This window comes from Neoarius graeffei, chromosome 12 (assembly GCF_027579695.1).
Source record: "Neoarius graeffei isolate fNeoGra1 chromosome 12, fNeoGra1.pri, whole genome shotgun sequence".
In the NCBI taxonomy this organism is placed as follows: Eukaryota; Metazoa; Chordata; class Actinopteri; order Siluriformes; family Ariidae; genus Neoarius; species Neoarius graeffei.
Genome location: NC_083580.1, coordinates 35,415,817 through 35,433,400, shown reverse-complemented (window position 1 = coordinate 35,433,400; position 17,584 = coordinate 35,415,817). Strand labels below are relative to the sequence as shown.

Genomic DNA, 17,584 nt, shown 5'->3' with positions numbered 1-17,584 from the left:
ACACAAACAATTTCCAAAATGTTGAAAAGACAGTTTAATATAACATCTGTTTAACTTATAACATGAGAGTAAGGTTAATAATATAAACTTAGATTACACATTTTTCAGTTTTACTCAAATTAGGGTGGTGCAAAAATGAGTACACCCCACAACAAAAACTACTACATCTAGTACTTTGTATGGCCTCCATGATTTTTAATGATGGCACCAAGTCTTCTAGGCATGGAATGAACAAGTTGGTGACATTTTGCAACATCAATCTTTTTCCATTCTTCAACAACGACCTCTTTTAGTGACTGGATGCTGGATGGACAGTGATGCTCAACTTGTCTCTTCAGAATTCCCCATAGGTGTTCGATTGGGTTCAGATCAGGAGACCTACTTGGCCACTGAGTCACTTTCACCCTGCTCTTCTTCAGAAATCCAACCGTGGCCTTAGATGTGTGTTTAGGATCGTCATGTTAGAAAAGTGCACGACGACCAAGGGCACGGAGTGATGGTAGCATCTTCTCTTTCAGTATAGAGCAATGTGTCTGTGAATTCATGATGCCATCAATGAAATGCAGCTCCCCGACACCAGCAGCACTCATGCAGCCCCACATAAGGACACTGCCACCACCATGTTTCACTGTAGGCACCATGCATTTTTCTTTGTATTCCTCACCTTTGCGATGCCATACAGTTTTGAAACCATCAGTTCCAAAAACATTTATCTTGGTCTCATCACTCCAGAGTATAGAGTCCCAGTAGTCTTCATCTTTGTCAGCATGGGCCCTGGCAAACTCTAGGTGGGCATTTTTGTGCCTGGGCTTTAGGAGAGGCTTCTTTCATGGATGGCATCCATGCATGCCATTCCAATGCAGTGTACGCCGTATTGCGTCATGGGAAATAGTCACCCCAGTTTGGCTTTCTACTTCTTTAGATAACTCCAGTGAACTTGCATGCCGATTTTCTTCAACTCTTCATCAGAAGACGCTCCTGTCGAGGTGTTAACTTCCGTGGACGACCTGGACGTCTCTGAGATGGTTACAGTTCCAGCCTTCTTAAATTTTTGCACCACTTTTGCTACAGTATTCTGACTGATAAGTAAAACTTTGTTGATCATCTTGTAGCCTTCACCTTTGTGGTGTAAAGAAATTATTTTCTTTGGGGAATTCTGAAAAGACAAGCTGAGCATCACTCTCCATCCAGCATCCAGTCACTAAAAGAGGTCATTGTTGAAGAATGGAAAAAGATTGATGTTGCAAAATGTCACCAACTTCTTCATTCCATGCCTAGAAGACTTGGTGCTGTCATTAAAAATCATGGAGGCCATACAAAGTACAAGATGTAGTAGTTTTTGTTGTGGGGTGTACTCATTTTTGCACCACCCTAATTTGAGTAAAACTGAAAAATGTGTAATCTAAGTTTATATTATTAACCTTACTTTCACGTTATAAGTTAAACAGATGTTATATTAAACTTTGTCTTTTCAACACTTTGGAAATTGTGTTCATTGAGATATTGTTTAAAATGTTACTTTTCAAAGGGGGTGTACTCATTTACGCTGAGCTACTGTATGTCCGAAGGGGTTTTAAACAAAAAAAATATTGTTAAACCCATTTCAATCCATTCTTACTAATTTCCAGCTTTAAAATTTCTTAAGGTAATTAGTAGTTATGTAGTTAGTGTTGTAGTTACAGTAGTTAAAGTATACCAGTGACATTTTTATACCCCCTGCCCAGCCCTGCAGTGTGACATAAATGATATCAGTGATTTGCAACACATGAACGAACTGAATGGTGAAGATTTGATCTCATGTTATGGTGTCTTGGTTATTGGCACTCCGCCTATTCAAAGTAGCAAGCTCAAAGTAAAACTGCAAACAAATATAGCTTGAAAACCTAATTAGTGAGCTATCAACCACAGAAGATACAAATGTTTCACGTGTTTTGATTCTCACACCTCCTCACCTGTCTGTTTGTTCAGTCATTTATTTTGCTTCTCAGTGACTACAGCTTCAATGAAGCTAACATTTTCCGAAAATGGCACGATTTTTGACTCTAGCATACTATTGCAAAGTACTATGCACTGCCACATTTATACAGTACAAGCATCCACACCTTACACAAAAGCAGTCCATTGAAAATATCCCCATACTTAAATCTCACCTGCTTTGAACATTGCTTTTTTTACTGTATAATTGGATCCATTTTTACAAAAGCTATAGTTCACTCTAAACTGACAGTAGAAAGCAGAAATGAGGGGCCTTTCAGGTGGTAGGTGAAAACTCACTTGCAAGGTGAGGTCATTCTTGATAAATTGTCCCTTGCATAACATTTTATGTTGCAACAGGATTTCCCCTATGGAATTGACCAGTTGTCTTTCTCTATCTGATATTTACTTCAAACAACTGAAACTGGTTAAGGACTCAGTTGAATTTGAAGCGCTAAACTACAATATATACTCGAAATATCAAGATCAAAATGCCTATGCTTGACATACAGTATAAAATGGCAGCATTTACTGTCATACTTAGAATGTCAACAACATTGCTCGCAACTTGATTTGTAGAGGAGTAAGAATGTGTAAAACTGAAAAATTCAACACATTCATTCTGATCCACAAACCAAGTTGCTATTTATGTCTATTGTTGACATGGAAAGTATGACACTTCTGGTAAAAATCACTATTCTGAGAGGGACAACAGGTGATTTTCACTTACTATCTGAAGGCCACCCAACACTCCTGGATTTTCCAGGACATTTGACTTTTTCTGCCATTTGCCATGTGTTTTCCATGATTGGAAATGACTTTACAGGTTTTCCAGGATGCGTGGGACTCCTGGTTGTGCAAGTATTTGGTCCATGCAACCCAGAATCACATCCTGCGGCAAAGAGCAAGGGCACCTTCAATGCATTCCTTCTTGGGCAGATGTTTTAGGCCCATTTCAGGAGTGGTTGATAAAATTACATGAACTACATTAATATTAGTTAAACGCTTGCATTTCTATCCAATGAAAGTCCATTTTTATGTGATTACAAAGTGAGCAAGCAAAACTATGTTTGCTCTGTCTTTAATTAAAAAGTGTGTGTGGGGGGTGCAGTTCCTCCATTCAATCAACTGCTTTTCTGTGCTTGTGGAAGCAGTGAACAGCTCCAATTGCCTTGCTGTGCAAATCACAGAGGACCACTGAGTATCATTGTCTGGTACAGAAAATAGCAGCAAAGAACATCATACTCTCTTGCCTCCAGCAAGGACATTTAACAAATTCTGCATCTGGAAAACTCCCTGCACTGTGAATGTTGCCTCTGACACTTTTTTTTTAACCAACGGGTGTCCCCCCATCATCTGATAGAATGTACCAAGCCACCTTGGTCATTGCTGCTAGACTGCAACAGATTCTTCCCCAAGGCAGGCTGGCTTCTAAACTCCCTGCTGAATGTTTAGAAGCCTACCTGCCTTGGGACAGCATCTGCTGCAGTGTGAGCAAATGAGTAAAGGCCTGAACAAAGGCTCAACTTTCTGTACTGTATTGTACTGCACTGTATTACTTACTTACTGTCTTTGAGCATATGGTACCAGGATGACTAAAAAGTAGCCAAATAATCAAGTTAAGAATGTATACTACTCGCAAAAGTTAGGACACACTACAATTAACATACATTTTTCATTTTGATAAAGTATTATTGATGAAATGTTTCTATTACAAATGTAAATAGTGATGATGCCCAATATAAACAGTGATGCTAAAATAGTGATGCCCAAGTTTAAATTTTTTTCTGAATGAAACATTTTTAAGGAATAGTCTTTTACTTAAAACAAGTACTTTTTAAAACTCAATTTAAAAAAACCAGTTTTCATTTTTGAACTGAGAAAGAACAATCAACACTTGGCCTATTTTGAAACTTTAAGAATAGTCTTTTGAAAAGATACCAAGAGTATGCAAAGATTGATCATTTTATAGAAATGTATAAAAGGCAACAAATATAAATAACATTGTTTTAATGCATAATTGTGTGCTATTTCATAGTGCTGATGTCTTCATGATTATTCTAAAACAGTAGAAAAAAGTCCAAGTAAAGAAAATCTTTCTAGCAGTTGTGTTCAAAGATTTGACTGGTAATGTGTCTGTGAAACAGGTGCAAGGAAAAAAATTACATGCAGATTACATGCAGTAAAATCAAACAATACCTTCTGCAAGACAAGAATGGTTCAGCGAAACATTCATTTTGAAGACTCAATTAATTTGAGACACTCTTACACCTCTAGATATTAAAAGTCTACCAACAACATGAAACTTGAATAAATTTTAGAGGGCATAGTGTTGTTTGTGCTTGTTCATACTAAGTTTTCACAACTAAGTTTTTTTTTTTGAAAAACGTCTTGATTACGATATCATTATGAACCAAAAAGATGAGCAAACTTGTAGCTGTACACCAGTATTAGGCCCTGTCCACACGGCAACGGATTCAGGTGACTCCGATACAATTGCTTATCGTTTAGGCCTGGCGTCCACACGGCACCGGCGTTTTGGGTGCCCAAAACGCAATCTTTTTGAGAACGGGTTCCAGAGTGGAAAGATCTGGCAACGTTGCCGTTGTGAAGTCGTCTGGATGAGTAGAACGGATTTGTTTACGATGACGTCACAACCACATGACTGTCAGTGCTTCACGCCGGGTAGAAGTGTAACGAACTCGATGCAAGTTGTCAACAAATCCTATAACTTGGTTCATGAAACGTGCTTACAAAATATTTTCACTGTGAATATTTATTGTGTAATGGTGCAAAGTGAGAGAGAGAGAGAGAAAATAGCCCTTAGGGCAGAGTCAATCCCGTCAGCAAAAATAGGGAAAAAAAGGAGCGATCTCACCTCTTCAGATGTTAGTTTAAGTCCTACAATACATTCCTCAAAAAGGGCGTAGAAGAGCAAATTAATCCATCAACGTGTAGCATTCAATTTATTCCGGACCATTAAAGACGCCGCCTTCCGCGTAGAATCATACGTCATCCTTGCCGCCATATTGGATAGGTCAAAGCGGAGAATAAAGATTAGCTGCGTTTAACTGTACCAACAGGTTTGCCATCCAAACGAGATCACATGGGATTACCTTTCACAGGTGAGACTGGAAAAATACTTTTCATTGTATTTGGTCATTATAATGTAATTTTACGAACAGATTTTCCTGACTTTGTGGCTAATATGAAGTCTCGCGCATAATAGTTTATGCGCATGCGTCCTTACTTCTTCTATTGTTCTGGTGTCTCCGAAGGGACCGTCTTACAGCGCCCCTAGAGGTGTGGCATGTGTATTGCATCGTTTTCAGCAAGCGTTGCGTTGCCATTTGGACCTGATATTTTACTGATCGTTGCCCATTTGGACGCGATATATTTTTAAATAACATCTTGTTGCCGTTGTCGTGTGGATGTAGCCTTAGGCTCTGTTCACATGTATACATATGTTAAAAACAGTTTTTACTCCTATTTTCAAGTTTCCATCCACAATAAGGTTTTTAAAAATATCTACACAAATGGTAGCTTAGCAGCGCTGTCAATGAGCTTGTCAGAACCCATTCTAAAGGTAGTGTGTTTATGTATATTATATACACATACATACACACATTTTATTTATTTATATATATATATATATATATATATATATATATATATATATATATATACACACACATACATACATATACACACATACACACACACACATACGATTCCAAAAAAGTTGGGACAAAGTACAAATTGTAAATAAAAATGGAATGCAATAATTTACAAATCTCAAAAACTGATATTGTATTCACAATAGAACATAGACAACATATCAAATGTCGAAAGTGAGACACTTTGAAATTTCATGCCAAATATTGGCTCATTTGAAATTTCATGACAGCAACACATCTCAAAAAAGTTGGGACATGGAAGACTGCCAAAAGATATCCTGTATAGTCAGATGGCCACTGGTGCCAGGCAAATTGGCTGCCCAGCACTGAGATTCAGAGATGTGTGCAAGAGAGACCTAACTTCTTGCAACATTCCAGTGGAGGACTGGGAGTGGCAAGCCAGAAACTGAGCTGCTTGGCTCCTCGCCATCCAGAAGGGCACCTTGGAGGCTGACAGAAGGAGGGGCTTGACTGCAGCTACAAATACGGCGAGGAAGAGGCTGGAGGTGGAAACATCAAACCCCAACACCCAGTTCACATACGAAGTGTGCAACAAGGTCTGCAAGTCTCAGATAGGTCTGTACAGTCACTCCTGTTCCCATTCCCAGGCACACCCAAAATGATTGTCTTACAAGATCGGACAGCCAAAGAAAGAAGAGTGTGTGTATGTACGTGTACACACACACACACACACACACACACACACGCAAGCGTGTGTGTATATATTTTATACACACACACACGGGCAAAAAAGTATTTAGTCAATCACCAATTGTGCAAGTTCTCCCACTTAAAAAGATGAGAGAGGCTTGTAATTTTCATCATAGGTATACCTCAACTATGAGAGACAAAATGAGAGGGAAAAAAAATCCAGAAAATCACATTGTCTGATTTTCTGGATTTTTTTTTCTCTCATTTTGTCTCTCATAGACATCCAAAGAACACCATACCTACTGTAAAGCATGATGTTTCCACCCCCATGCTTCACAGTAGGTATGGTGTTCTTTGGATGCAACTCAGCATTCTTTCTCCTCCAAACATGACAAGTTGAGTTTTTACCAAAAAGTTCTATTCTGGTTTCATCTGACCATATGACATTCTCCCAATCCTCTTCTGGATCATCCAAATGCTCTCTAGCAAACTTCAGACGGGCCTGGACATGTACTGCCTTAAGCAGGGGGACACATCTGGCACTGCAGGATTCGAGTCCCTGGTGGCGTAGTGTGTTACTGATGGTAGCCTTTGTTACTTTGGTCCCAGCTCTCTGCAGGTCATTCACTAGGTCCCCCCGTGTGGTTCTGGGATTTTTGCTCACCGTTCTTGTGATCATTTTGACCCCACGGGGTGAGATCTTGTGTGGAGCCCCAGATTGAGGGAGATTATCAGTGGTCTTGTATGTCTTCCATTTTCTAATAATTGCTCCCACTGTTGATTTCTTCACACCAAGCTGCTTACCTTTTGCAGATTCAGTCTTCCCAGCCTGGTGCAGGTCCACAATTTTGTTTCTGGTGTCCTTTGACAGCTCTTTGGTCTTGGCCATAGTGGAGTTTGGAGTGTGACTATTTGAGGTTGTGGACAGGTGTCTTTTATACTGATAACGAGTTCAAACAGGTGCCATTAATACAGGTAACGAGTGGAGGACAGAGGAGCCTCTTAAAGAAGTAGTTACAGGTCTGTGAGAGCCAGAAATCTTGCTTGTTTGTAGGTAACCAAATACTTATTTTACCGAGGAATTTACCAATTAATTCATTAAAAATCCTACAATGTGATTTCCTGGATTCTTTCCCCCCATTCTGTCTCTCATAGTTGAAGTGTACCTATGATGAACTGATTACAGGCCTCTCTCATCTTTTTAAGTGGGAGAACTTGCACAATTGGTGGCTGACTAAATACTTTTTTGCCCCACTGTATGTATATATACACATACGTATGCTGGATCACTCTCCATCCAGCATCCAGTGACTAAAAGAGGTCATTGTTGAAGAATGGAAAAAGATTGATGTTGCAAAATGTCGCCAACTTGTTCATTCCATACCTAGAAGACTTGGTGCTGTCATTAAAAATCATGGAGGCCATACAAAGTACTAGATGTAGTAGTTTTTGTTGTGGGGTGTACTCATTTTTGCACCGCCCTAATTTGAGTAAAACTGAAAAAAATGTGTAATCCAAGTTATATTATTAACCTTACTTTCACGTTATAAGTTAAACAGATGTTATATTAAACTGTGTCTTGTCAACATTTTGGAAATTGTGTTCATTGAGATATTGTTTAAAATTTTACTTTTCAAAGGGGGTGTACTCATTTACGCCGAGCACTCATACACACACACACGCACACATATATATGAGAATGTGAATGAGAGACTTTGTCACTGTCGCCTCACAGCAAGAAGGTTCAGAGTTCGAGCCCAGCAGCCGACGGGGGCCTTTCTGTGTAAAGTTTGCATGTTCTCTCCATGTCTGCATGGGTTTCCTCCGGCTGCTCCAGTTTCCCCCACAGTTCAAAGACATGCAGTTACGTTAACATGGGGCAGCCATGGCCTGAGGTTGGGCTGAAGTGACCTTGAGTTAGGGTACCTAACCTACAACTGCTCCCCGGGGGCTGTAACATAGCTGCCCACTGCTCTGGGTATGTGTGCACATGCAAATTGCTCACTTGTGTGTGCAAGTGTGTTCACTGCTTCAGATAGGTTAAATGCAGAGGTTAAATTTCACTGTGTGCTTAAGTCTGTGCTTGAGTGTATGTGAGACAAATTGCAGTTTAAGATGGATATTTTTGAAAACATCAGAGGCATTGTCTCAAAAATGATGAGTTTTCAAACTGTTAAAAAGATGCTTTGTGAGAAGGGTGTCTTTTTTTGCATTACTGCACCCAGCTACTCGGAGGATGCAGTCAGGTGGAGAGGGTATATACTTCAAGATCATTCAGGATGTGGAGACCTTTCTCTTTGGCTTGTCTGCTCACAGACATCTCCCGCTAAGAAAATGCTAGCTAATTCTATTTAATTAATCTCTGACTTGCCACACCTTGGTAATCATTATCGTGTCATCATTATCGTGTCATCATTATCATGTTCCACACAATGCTTGTATGAGTCTTGCTTGCTTGGGGAGTCTGATGCACAAGACAGACTTCTTGTCTGTCACTCTTAACCCTATTACACAATAATCCAGACTTTCTATCCGATTTAAATGGAGGACTCATGGAGTGGAAGATGAAAGGCATTGGATGATCACGTTCATAAATTTTATATTTCACCAGAAAGAGTCTCTTAAATATCTTAGTTTTGGAATCAAGGGTTTGGAACTCTATCCAAATGGTTTTAGCATCTGGTGAATTAAACATTTAAAAGATTCAATAAGATCCCAGTTAACATGCAGGTGTTTCTACAACACTCTTATGGGCTATAGCACAGAAAATGGTAATAAAATCAAAACTACGTGGGAGGTTGGCTTTGGTGTTTCAGTTAGAGACCTAGCTTTGGTTGAAATTTATGAAATGCCTAATCATTACCATGTAATGTAATGTAATTCAACCTGGGAGATACAGTTCAAGATATTGCACAGAGTGTATACAACCTCAGTGTTCCAACATAGATTGAATCCAGCTCTTTCCAGTTGATGTAACAAGTGTAAAATAACTGAAGGAAATCCTATATACGGTCTCTAGAGCCACCTTGCCATACAGGACTTCTGGACAAAATTTATAAGGGAACTAGATTATAATTTTTGGCTATTCTTTCAATCTTGCCCCAAAGGTATATGTACGAGGTAACAGAGAGAAGTTTTCCATTCTTTCTTCAACATAGATATCTAACACAAATACTTTTACACAATCCATGAAGATATATTCTCCATTACCCCTCCCGTTGTCTTCGTTTTCTGTATACACCCCTTGTTAAACACAGTTTCGGGTCATTTTGGACCCGAAGACAACAGGAGGGTTACGAAATAAGAAATTATAGACGACAAAGTACCAACCTAGTTATTCTTCATGATAAACAGAGTCTGAACACATTCATAACATACAATCACCAATGAGCTTGTAGAGTTTCATGCTTTGACCTCATTGTTTTCAAAAATATGCAGATTGTAAAACTCCATTTTCATTTTTTTTCTCATTTGGATAGGAGGTTAAAACAAACAAACAAACAAACAAACAAACAAACAAACAAACAAACAAACAAACAAACAAACAAACAAACAAACAAACAAACAAACCACAAAGCTATGTTTTCAAACATATCCATAAATGTATAGACGGGGCCTTTAAGTAATGTTAACATCTGGTTTGAGAGAGACAACTCGGTCATGTGCGTCTTCCTGTGCATGCTTAATAATCTTTAAAAATTATTACCATATTCAGGTATACAGATATTCCAGGGTCAGGAATGGATAATTCATGTAGAGACTCCAGCAATTCCTTCTTTAAACTCTCCTGTAGCAGGCACACAAAATACACATGCCAAGTACACATAAAAATAACAGCAATAACTTGATTTTTCAATTCCTAAACAAAAGCCTGTAGTAAATTTAGTGGTGGTCAAAAGATGAAAACGAACTTTGTAATAAGATATCTGTTGTAATCTTTTAGCTGCTCCCAATAGGGGTCGCCACAGAGGACCTGTTCCACATATTTGATTTGGCATAGGTTTTACACGTTTTTAGACGCCCTTCTTGGCCCAGCCCTCCCCAGTCTATCTGGGCTTGGGACCGGCATTAAGTATGCACTAGCTTATGCAACCTCAGTGGCTGGGTATTTTATCTCATCTGCATGTCTTTGAACCGAGGGGGGAAACCAGAGCACCCAGAGGAAACCCACGCAGACATGGGGAGAACATGCAAACTCCACATAGAAAGGCCCCCCATCAGCCATGAGGTTTGAACCCGGAACGCTGTGAGGCGACCGTGCTAACTACTACATCACCATGCCGCCCATGATATATCTGTTATAATAGCAGCATCCAATTACCCACCATTTACTAGTTAACATTAGGTCTTACTTGGGCTTTGGAGTGATATTCTTCACATCTGCTGCTTAGTGATTTTATTTCCGTCTGGATCAACAACCCTGAGAAGCTTTATCTAAAAAAAAAAAACCCACACCCTCTGAATTGACATACAGGCTTTTGCATTAGAAAACTTTGCCTATCCCTACACGCCATCAGCTTTGCATGCATTTCCAAACATTTACTGGATCCGTCATCTACAAGCCATGATGTTGTATGAAAATATCAGGGTGTAAGCGACTAAACAGTTATATCACACCCCCAAACACACACACACGCGCACACAATTCACAGTGACCAAGCTACTCATCACTGACTATGCTTACCTGTCCATTATTAGTGTAGCTGGCCAGCATATTCAGCAGTTTGTAGAACACTTCAAACCATGGCAGATAACTGTATGCACAAACCAACACATCCACATATTTAGAACATTGGTAGAATGCATCAAACCACAATAGATAACTAAATCTCACCTAAGGAAGCAATAGCCGCTCTGAGCTCCATCTGATAGTTGGCAGAAGCCAAAACGCTGCTTACTATCAACATCAGTCAGGACAAATGTGAAGTTTTGTGCCACTGCCAGACTGAGAAGGAGAATGGGTATGAAGATCTGCATCTAAAGACAGACTCAATGTAAAAGTATGTATGTGTCCCGGAATGTGTTATACCTGTCCATACTGAAAGGGAAACAAAACTTAGGCACAGTCTGCAAAGTTTCCTAAGGGTGAGAGAGAGAAATTATTTTCCATAGACTATTATTTTCCATTTTCCTCATAAAAGATTTTGCATTCAGAGTTAAACATAGCCAAATTTTTTTATGCTTTTTTTAGGGTCAATAATTACCTATAATTACTGAGGGGCACCAGTAATTATAGGTTTTCTTTGGTGACTGGCATAGTAGGGCAATTCTTCAGCAGAGAGACGAAAATTATGAAATTATTAGGATTGCCTTAACTAGAAAAAGGCTATTTACTATTATATCCCCTAATCAAAAAATTCCTGTGCAGGGATTGGCCAAGGATGGCTCACATGGCATAAAATAGTTCTACCATTAATTAAGCAATGTATCTTGTGACGTCAAAAATAAAACAAAATGGATATCATGTGAGTCAGTCATGGTATATCCCAGATATACCATGAACTAACGTCACAATTTCAAGCTAAACGACTGACTTGAGTCACAGCTGTGACTCTGTGAGCATTTCTGCGTGTCTAGGTCTAGTAGAGCTGTGCGATGTCCCCTTAATTGGCATCGACGATGTTTACAGTGCAAACATCGTGATGGACGATCATATCGTGGGCGGGGGGGGGGGGGGGGGGGGGGGGGATTTTAATACCACATTATTAAATATTATTATTATTATTATTATTATTATTATTAATAAAAGTATTAGATACTCATCCGAGGCTTTGGCACGTAAAGAAAAAAAAGCGCTAGGTGATGTGGAATATTTGGCCTTGATAACGGATATGTGGTCCAGCTGCAACATGATGCCCTATATGTCAGCTACCGTACATTATGTGGACCGAGAGTGGGCAATGCAGTCCAAATGCCTGCAGACGAGTTTCATGCCAGAGACACATTCAGCAGACAATTTAGAAGGCGCATTGCGCGAGACACTTGCCGAATGGAAAACAGAGGAGAAAAAGATCGCCTGTATAACAACGGACAACAGGGCGAATATTGTCGCAGCCATCAGGCAATTGAAATGGCCGTGGTTAAGTTGTTTTGGGCACAATTTGAACCTGGCCATAACCAACTCGCTTGCGCAACAGAGGGCCAGTACAGACCGAGCGTTTGGAGTTTGCCGAGCAGTCAACACTGCGTTTGTGCACAGCTGGCTTCGGAGAAATGAGCTGCGCAAAGCGCAGGTGGAAATGAACCTCCCCGAGCACTCATTGATCACGGTAAGATATTAATCAGCTCTAACAATGAAAGACTAGTATTCAAACTATGAGAAGAAACTACACTTAAGCTATTACTCATTGTGTATTTACACCATATCAACTGAAGATGCGTTTCGGCCTTTAGTGCGCACTTGAACGCGCTAATTTTTCCAATTTATTAGTGTTTGAATTATTGCACCAGCTTTTAAAATCATGATTTAATATTGTTTTTTTTTTTTTTTTTACTGTCTTTACATTTGTCAGAATCACCTTCATTCTTCCATTTGGTTTGACATTATGGCTTAGAGTGGACCATTTTGTGTCTGAAAGGAGGCCTATTTACCAGATTAAAGTTATTTGACTTCTGCCGAAGTCTGCGCTTCACTGCCGTTTGATAAGGTGCAATATTTCCCGACTGAAGTCGTTAATAGTGGCTATTTGTTTGAACAACATGACAAATTTTACATTAAAAGTATAGTGTAGGCTAAAAAATGAAGGCAAAATTTATTATTAGTAGCATAATGTATTTGTGTAACCACATGTTATGTTCACTAGCACGTCCCTGCACCATAGCCTACGTGAACAAGCGGTAATAGGATATTACTTTATAATGATTTATACAATTATGTTATATATTTATATATTAAACAAAACTAACTAACTAAACTAACAAAAAACTAACTTTTTAGGTTAAATAGGCCCAGATGATACCGTATATGCATGTTTATGACAGGAGGGGGCGTGGTATCACGATGGTGGCTCTCCATCGTGATGGATGACCACCATCGTCGATGGACGATGGCATCGTCTATCGGCACAGCCCTAAGGTCTAGGCATCATGATCATGCCTCACGAGGCAGGTGATAGCATGGTACATTGCACATGCACAGATCAATGGTCACACCAACATAAACAAGAAATATGGCTATCTCCAATGAGTTTCTGCTGAGATTCAATCTCAACACTTTTAGTTTGCTGCTACTGAGCTAGCGGGACATACCGCCTACACAGCCGACAGGACTATGGACGCTGGCAAAAAGACCGGCGGGGGACTATGCATCTATATTAACAACTCTTGGTGCACCAATGTAACCGTAGTGAGTAAACTGTGCAGTCCAGAGGTAGAACTCATGTTGCTAAAGTGCAGACCGTTTTACTTACCAAGAGAGTTCACTGCTGTTCACATCTGTGCTGTTTACATTCCACCAGACGTCAATGCTAAGCTAGCGCTAGCACAGGTTTACGACAGCATAAACAACAGTTTAGTAGCTCATCCGGACAGTGTTTTTATAGCAGCTGGGGACTTTAACCATGCTGACTTGAAAACAGTTCTTCACAAGTTCCATCATAATGTGAAATGTGCTACTAGGGGAAATAAAACGCTGGACCAAGTGTATACTAATACAGCAGATGCATACAGGGCTCAGGTCTACCCCCACCTGGGTCTGTCGGACCACTGTTACATCCACGGTATACACCTAAGATCAAAAGTGCTGGGTCTATAACCAAAGCTATGAGAACATGGCCGGAGGGCGCCATCCCTATGCTGCAGGACTGTTTCCATCACACGGATTGGGATGTATTCAAAGGGCAGGGCACGGACACTCGTGAATCCATGGATGAATACACCTCCACTGTCCTATGTTACATCAACTTCTGTGTGGATAACGTTACATCTTGGAAACATTTTCGTGTGTATCTGAACAGGAAACCTTGGATGACACACAGTGTAGAACAGCTGATCTGAGCTAGGGACTTGGCACTTAGCTCTGGGGCATACAGCAGAGCCAGGGCTGCACTGAGGAAAGGTATCAATACTGCCAAACAACAACATAGGAGGCGCATTGAAGCATGTTTCAACAACTCTATAAACCCCAGGCAGGTATGGGAGGGCATCAGGGCCATCACGGACTACAAGAGCAAAGCAACAGTAACATCTTCCTCAGCTGATGCCATCTTAGCTGAGGATTTAAACTATTTTTATGCCCGCTTTGACAGGGAGAACACAGACCCGGTGCTGCCCCCCCCCCCCCCTCCTCTGACCCTGCTCCAGTCTTGAGCTCTCATGAGGTGAGACGTGTCCTCCGCAGCATCTACACCAGAAAAGCAGCCGGACTGGACGGTGTGCTGGGCCGCGTGGTGAAAGATTGTGCTGCGGAGCTAACAGATGTCTTTACCTCCATTTACAATACATCGCTGTCCACATCATGGGTCCCCACCTGCTTTAAGGCAGCCACAATAGTTCCCATCCCCAAGCAGTCAAACGTCATGTTTGAATGACTACAGACCTGTGGCACTCACCTCCATTCCCGCCAAATGCCTTGAGAGACATCATCAAACACATTAAAAGGCACAATACCACCAATACTTGACCCATACCAATTTGCATACAAACAGAACAGGTCGACTGAGGATGCTATTGCCATCGTGCTCCATTCACTATTGGAGCATCTCAAGCAGAAGAACACCTATGTGAGGCTCGTCTTTGTCGATTTCAGCTCGGCCTTTAATACAACCCGGCCCTTCAAGCCAAACTACACCATCTTGGATTGAACTGTGCAATTGGATTGTGGACTTTCTGACAAACCAGAGTGTGAGAGTAGACAAGCACACTTCCTCCACCCTTTCAATCAATACTGGGGCCCCCCCAAGGGTGTGTGCTTAGCCCTCTGCTCTACACCTGTTCACACGACTGCTCTGCTTCTTCTCTTTTCAATCTCATTGTTAAATTCGCTGACGACACCACAGTGCTCGGACTTATCAACAACAATAATGAGGCGGATTACAGGGCTGAAGTGCAACATCTAGCGTCATGGTGTGTGGGTAATAATCTCATACTGAACATCAAGAAGACCAAGGAGATGATTGTGGACCCCTGCAAGAAGAGACAAAACAACCACCCTCCACTCTTTATCAACAATGAGGCGGTGGAGAGGGTGATGTACTTCAAATTCTTGGGAGTGACCATCACTGAGGACTTGTCCTGGGGCATCAACACCACCTCAGTGGTAGGAAAGGCCCAGCAACGGCTCTACTACTTGAAGCAACTGAAGAATGCCGGGATCCAGAAACAGCTGAAACAACTTTTACAACTGTGCCATCAGCAGTGTTCTGACGTAGGGTTTCCTTGTGTGGTTCTCCAGCTGCACTAAGGCTGAACAGCAGGCACTCCAGCGGGTGGTAAAAACAGCAAGGAAAATCATGGGGACCACTCTACCAGAGATCAGTACCATCTACACCTCCCGCTGTCTGAAGAGAGTGTGTAACATCCTGTGTGACCAACACCACCTGGCCCATCACCTGTTCCACCTGCTGTCCTCAGGCAGAAGGTACAGGGCCTTACCAGCCAGAACAACCAGAATGGCCCAAAGCCTGTACCCTCAGGCAGTGAGGCTGCTGAACAGTGCCCCCCTCCCCTCTTCCCATGGACAGTAAACCACACCTCACCCTACAATAACTGTGAACTGCATTGCTGCAACATTACATTAACTCCACATCTGACCATGCTCTCTGTTTTTGGTGCCCCTGTTCTTGATCTGTTTTCTGATATACCTCTTGCTGCTATGACTATGACTGTTTACATTTCGTGCCTGCACTGGACTCTATATATCATGGGTATTATGGGACTTTGCACTACTATGCACTTTTTACATTATGCACTTTTACACCTATGTATGGCTGGGTTGCTCCAACGGAATTTCGTTGTTATTTATGACAATAAAAAAAGTGATTGAAGTGATTGATTGGAATTTTTTGCTGAGGGATATAAATAAAATATGCCACACACTGAGGGGCACCAGTAATTATAGGTTTTCTTTGGTGACTGGCATAGTAGGGCAATTCTTCAGCAGAGAGACCAAAATTATGAAATTATTAAGATTGCCTTAACTTGTCAGCTCAGTGATATTGCTAAAGTATGGAATCCAAGGCAAAATCTACTGAAAACCCTATTTAAAAATCAATCACCCCAATTATAGCAATGTTGCTTCAGAGAAATCTTGGTTTGAATTTTAAGAAAGTCAAGTTCAGTTTTTTCTGATGCAATTCCATGACTGACTTTTCTTTCCTCATAAAAGATTTTGCATTCAGAGTTAAACATAGCCAATTTTTTAAATGTTTTTTTAGGGTCAAAAGATGCTCCATACAGTGAAATTTTTATTTAATACCATTATTTTGAGTACTGCAACTTAAAAAACAACAACAAACAAACAAAAAGTTACCATCTTTTGCTGTGAATGTAATTCCGTTACCAAAGAACTACCCAGTACTATTTTCTTCCGGGCTGCGCACCTCAGAAAATAATGCCATGCCAGTCACCTCAGAGAATCCATAATTTCAACCCAAGCCTTTCAGTGCTTTGTACAGTGGGGCAAAAAAGTATTGAGTCAGTCACCAATTGTGCAAGTTCTCCCACTTAAAAAGATGAGAGAGGCCTGTAATTTTCATCATAGGTATACCTCAACTATGAGAGACACAATGAGAAAAAAAATCCAGAAAATCACATTGTCTGATTTTTAAAGAATTTATTTGAAAATTATGGTAGAAAATAAAGTATTTGGTCAATAACAAAAGTTCATCTCAATACTTTGTTATATACCCTTTGTTGGCAATGACAGAGGTCAAACGTTTTCTGTAAGTCTTCACAAAGTTTTCACACACTGTTGCTGGTATTTTGGCCCATTCCTCCATGCAGATCTCCTCTAGAGCAGTGATGTTTTGGGGCTGTCACTGGGCAACACGGACTTTCAACTCCCTCCAAAGATTTTCTATGGGGTTGAGATCTGGAGACTGGCTAGGCCACTCCAGGACCTTGAAATGCTTCTTACGAAGCGACTCCTTCATTGCCCGGGCAGTGTGTTTGGGATCATTGTCATGCTGAAAGACCCAGCCACATTTCATCTTCAATGCCCTTGCTGATGGAAGGAGGTTTTCACTCAAAATCTCACGATACATGGCCCCATTCATTCTTTCCCTTACACAGATCAGTCGTCCTGGTCCCTTTGCAGAAAAACAGCCCCAAAGCATGATGTTTCC

General features: G+C 40.7%; 1 protein-coding gene across 8 annotated transcripts in view; it reads right to left on the bottom strand.

The window, feature by feature from the left end:
* Positions 1 to 17,584, bottom strand: part of dennd1a (DENN/MADD domain containing 1A) — a 336,491-nt gene that overhangs the window by 218,138 nt on the left and 100,769 nt on the right. For 6 of the 8 annotated variants that reach the window (XM_060935809.1, XM_060935810.1, XM_060935812.1 and 3 more), the window contains 4 exons: positions 11,332 to 11,381; positions 11,137 to 11,247; positions 10,987 to 11,056; positions 10,009 to 10,089 (listed from right to left, as the gene is read on the bottom strand). The exons of the other annotated variants lie outside the window; for them this stretch is intronic. In XM_060935809.1, coding sequence (XP_060791792.1) covers positions 10,009 to 10,089; positions 10,987 to 11,056; positions 11,137 to 11,247; positions 11,332 to 11,381 — 312 coding nt within the window. The remainder of the gene's footprint in view (positions 1 to 10,008; positions 10,090 to 10,986; positions 11,057 to 11,136; positions 11,248 to 11,331; positions 11,382 to 17,584) is intronic. 8 annotated transcript variants of the gene reach the window in all.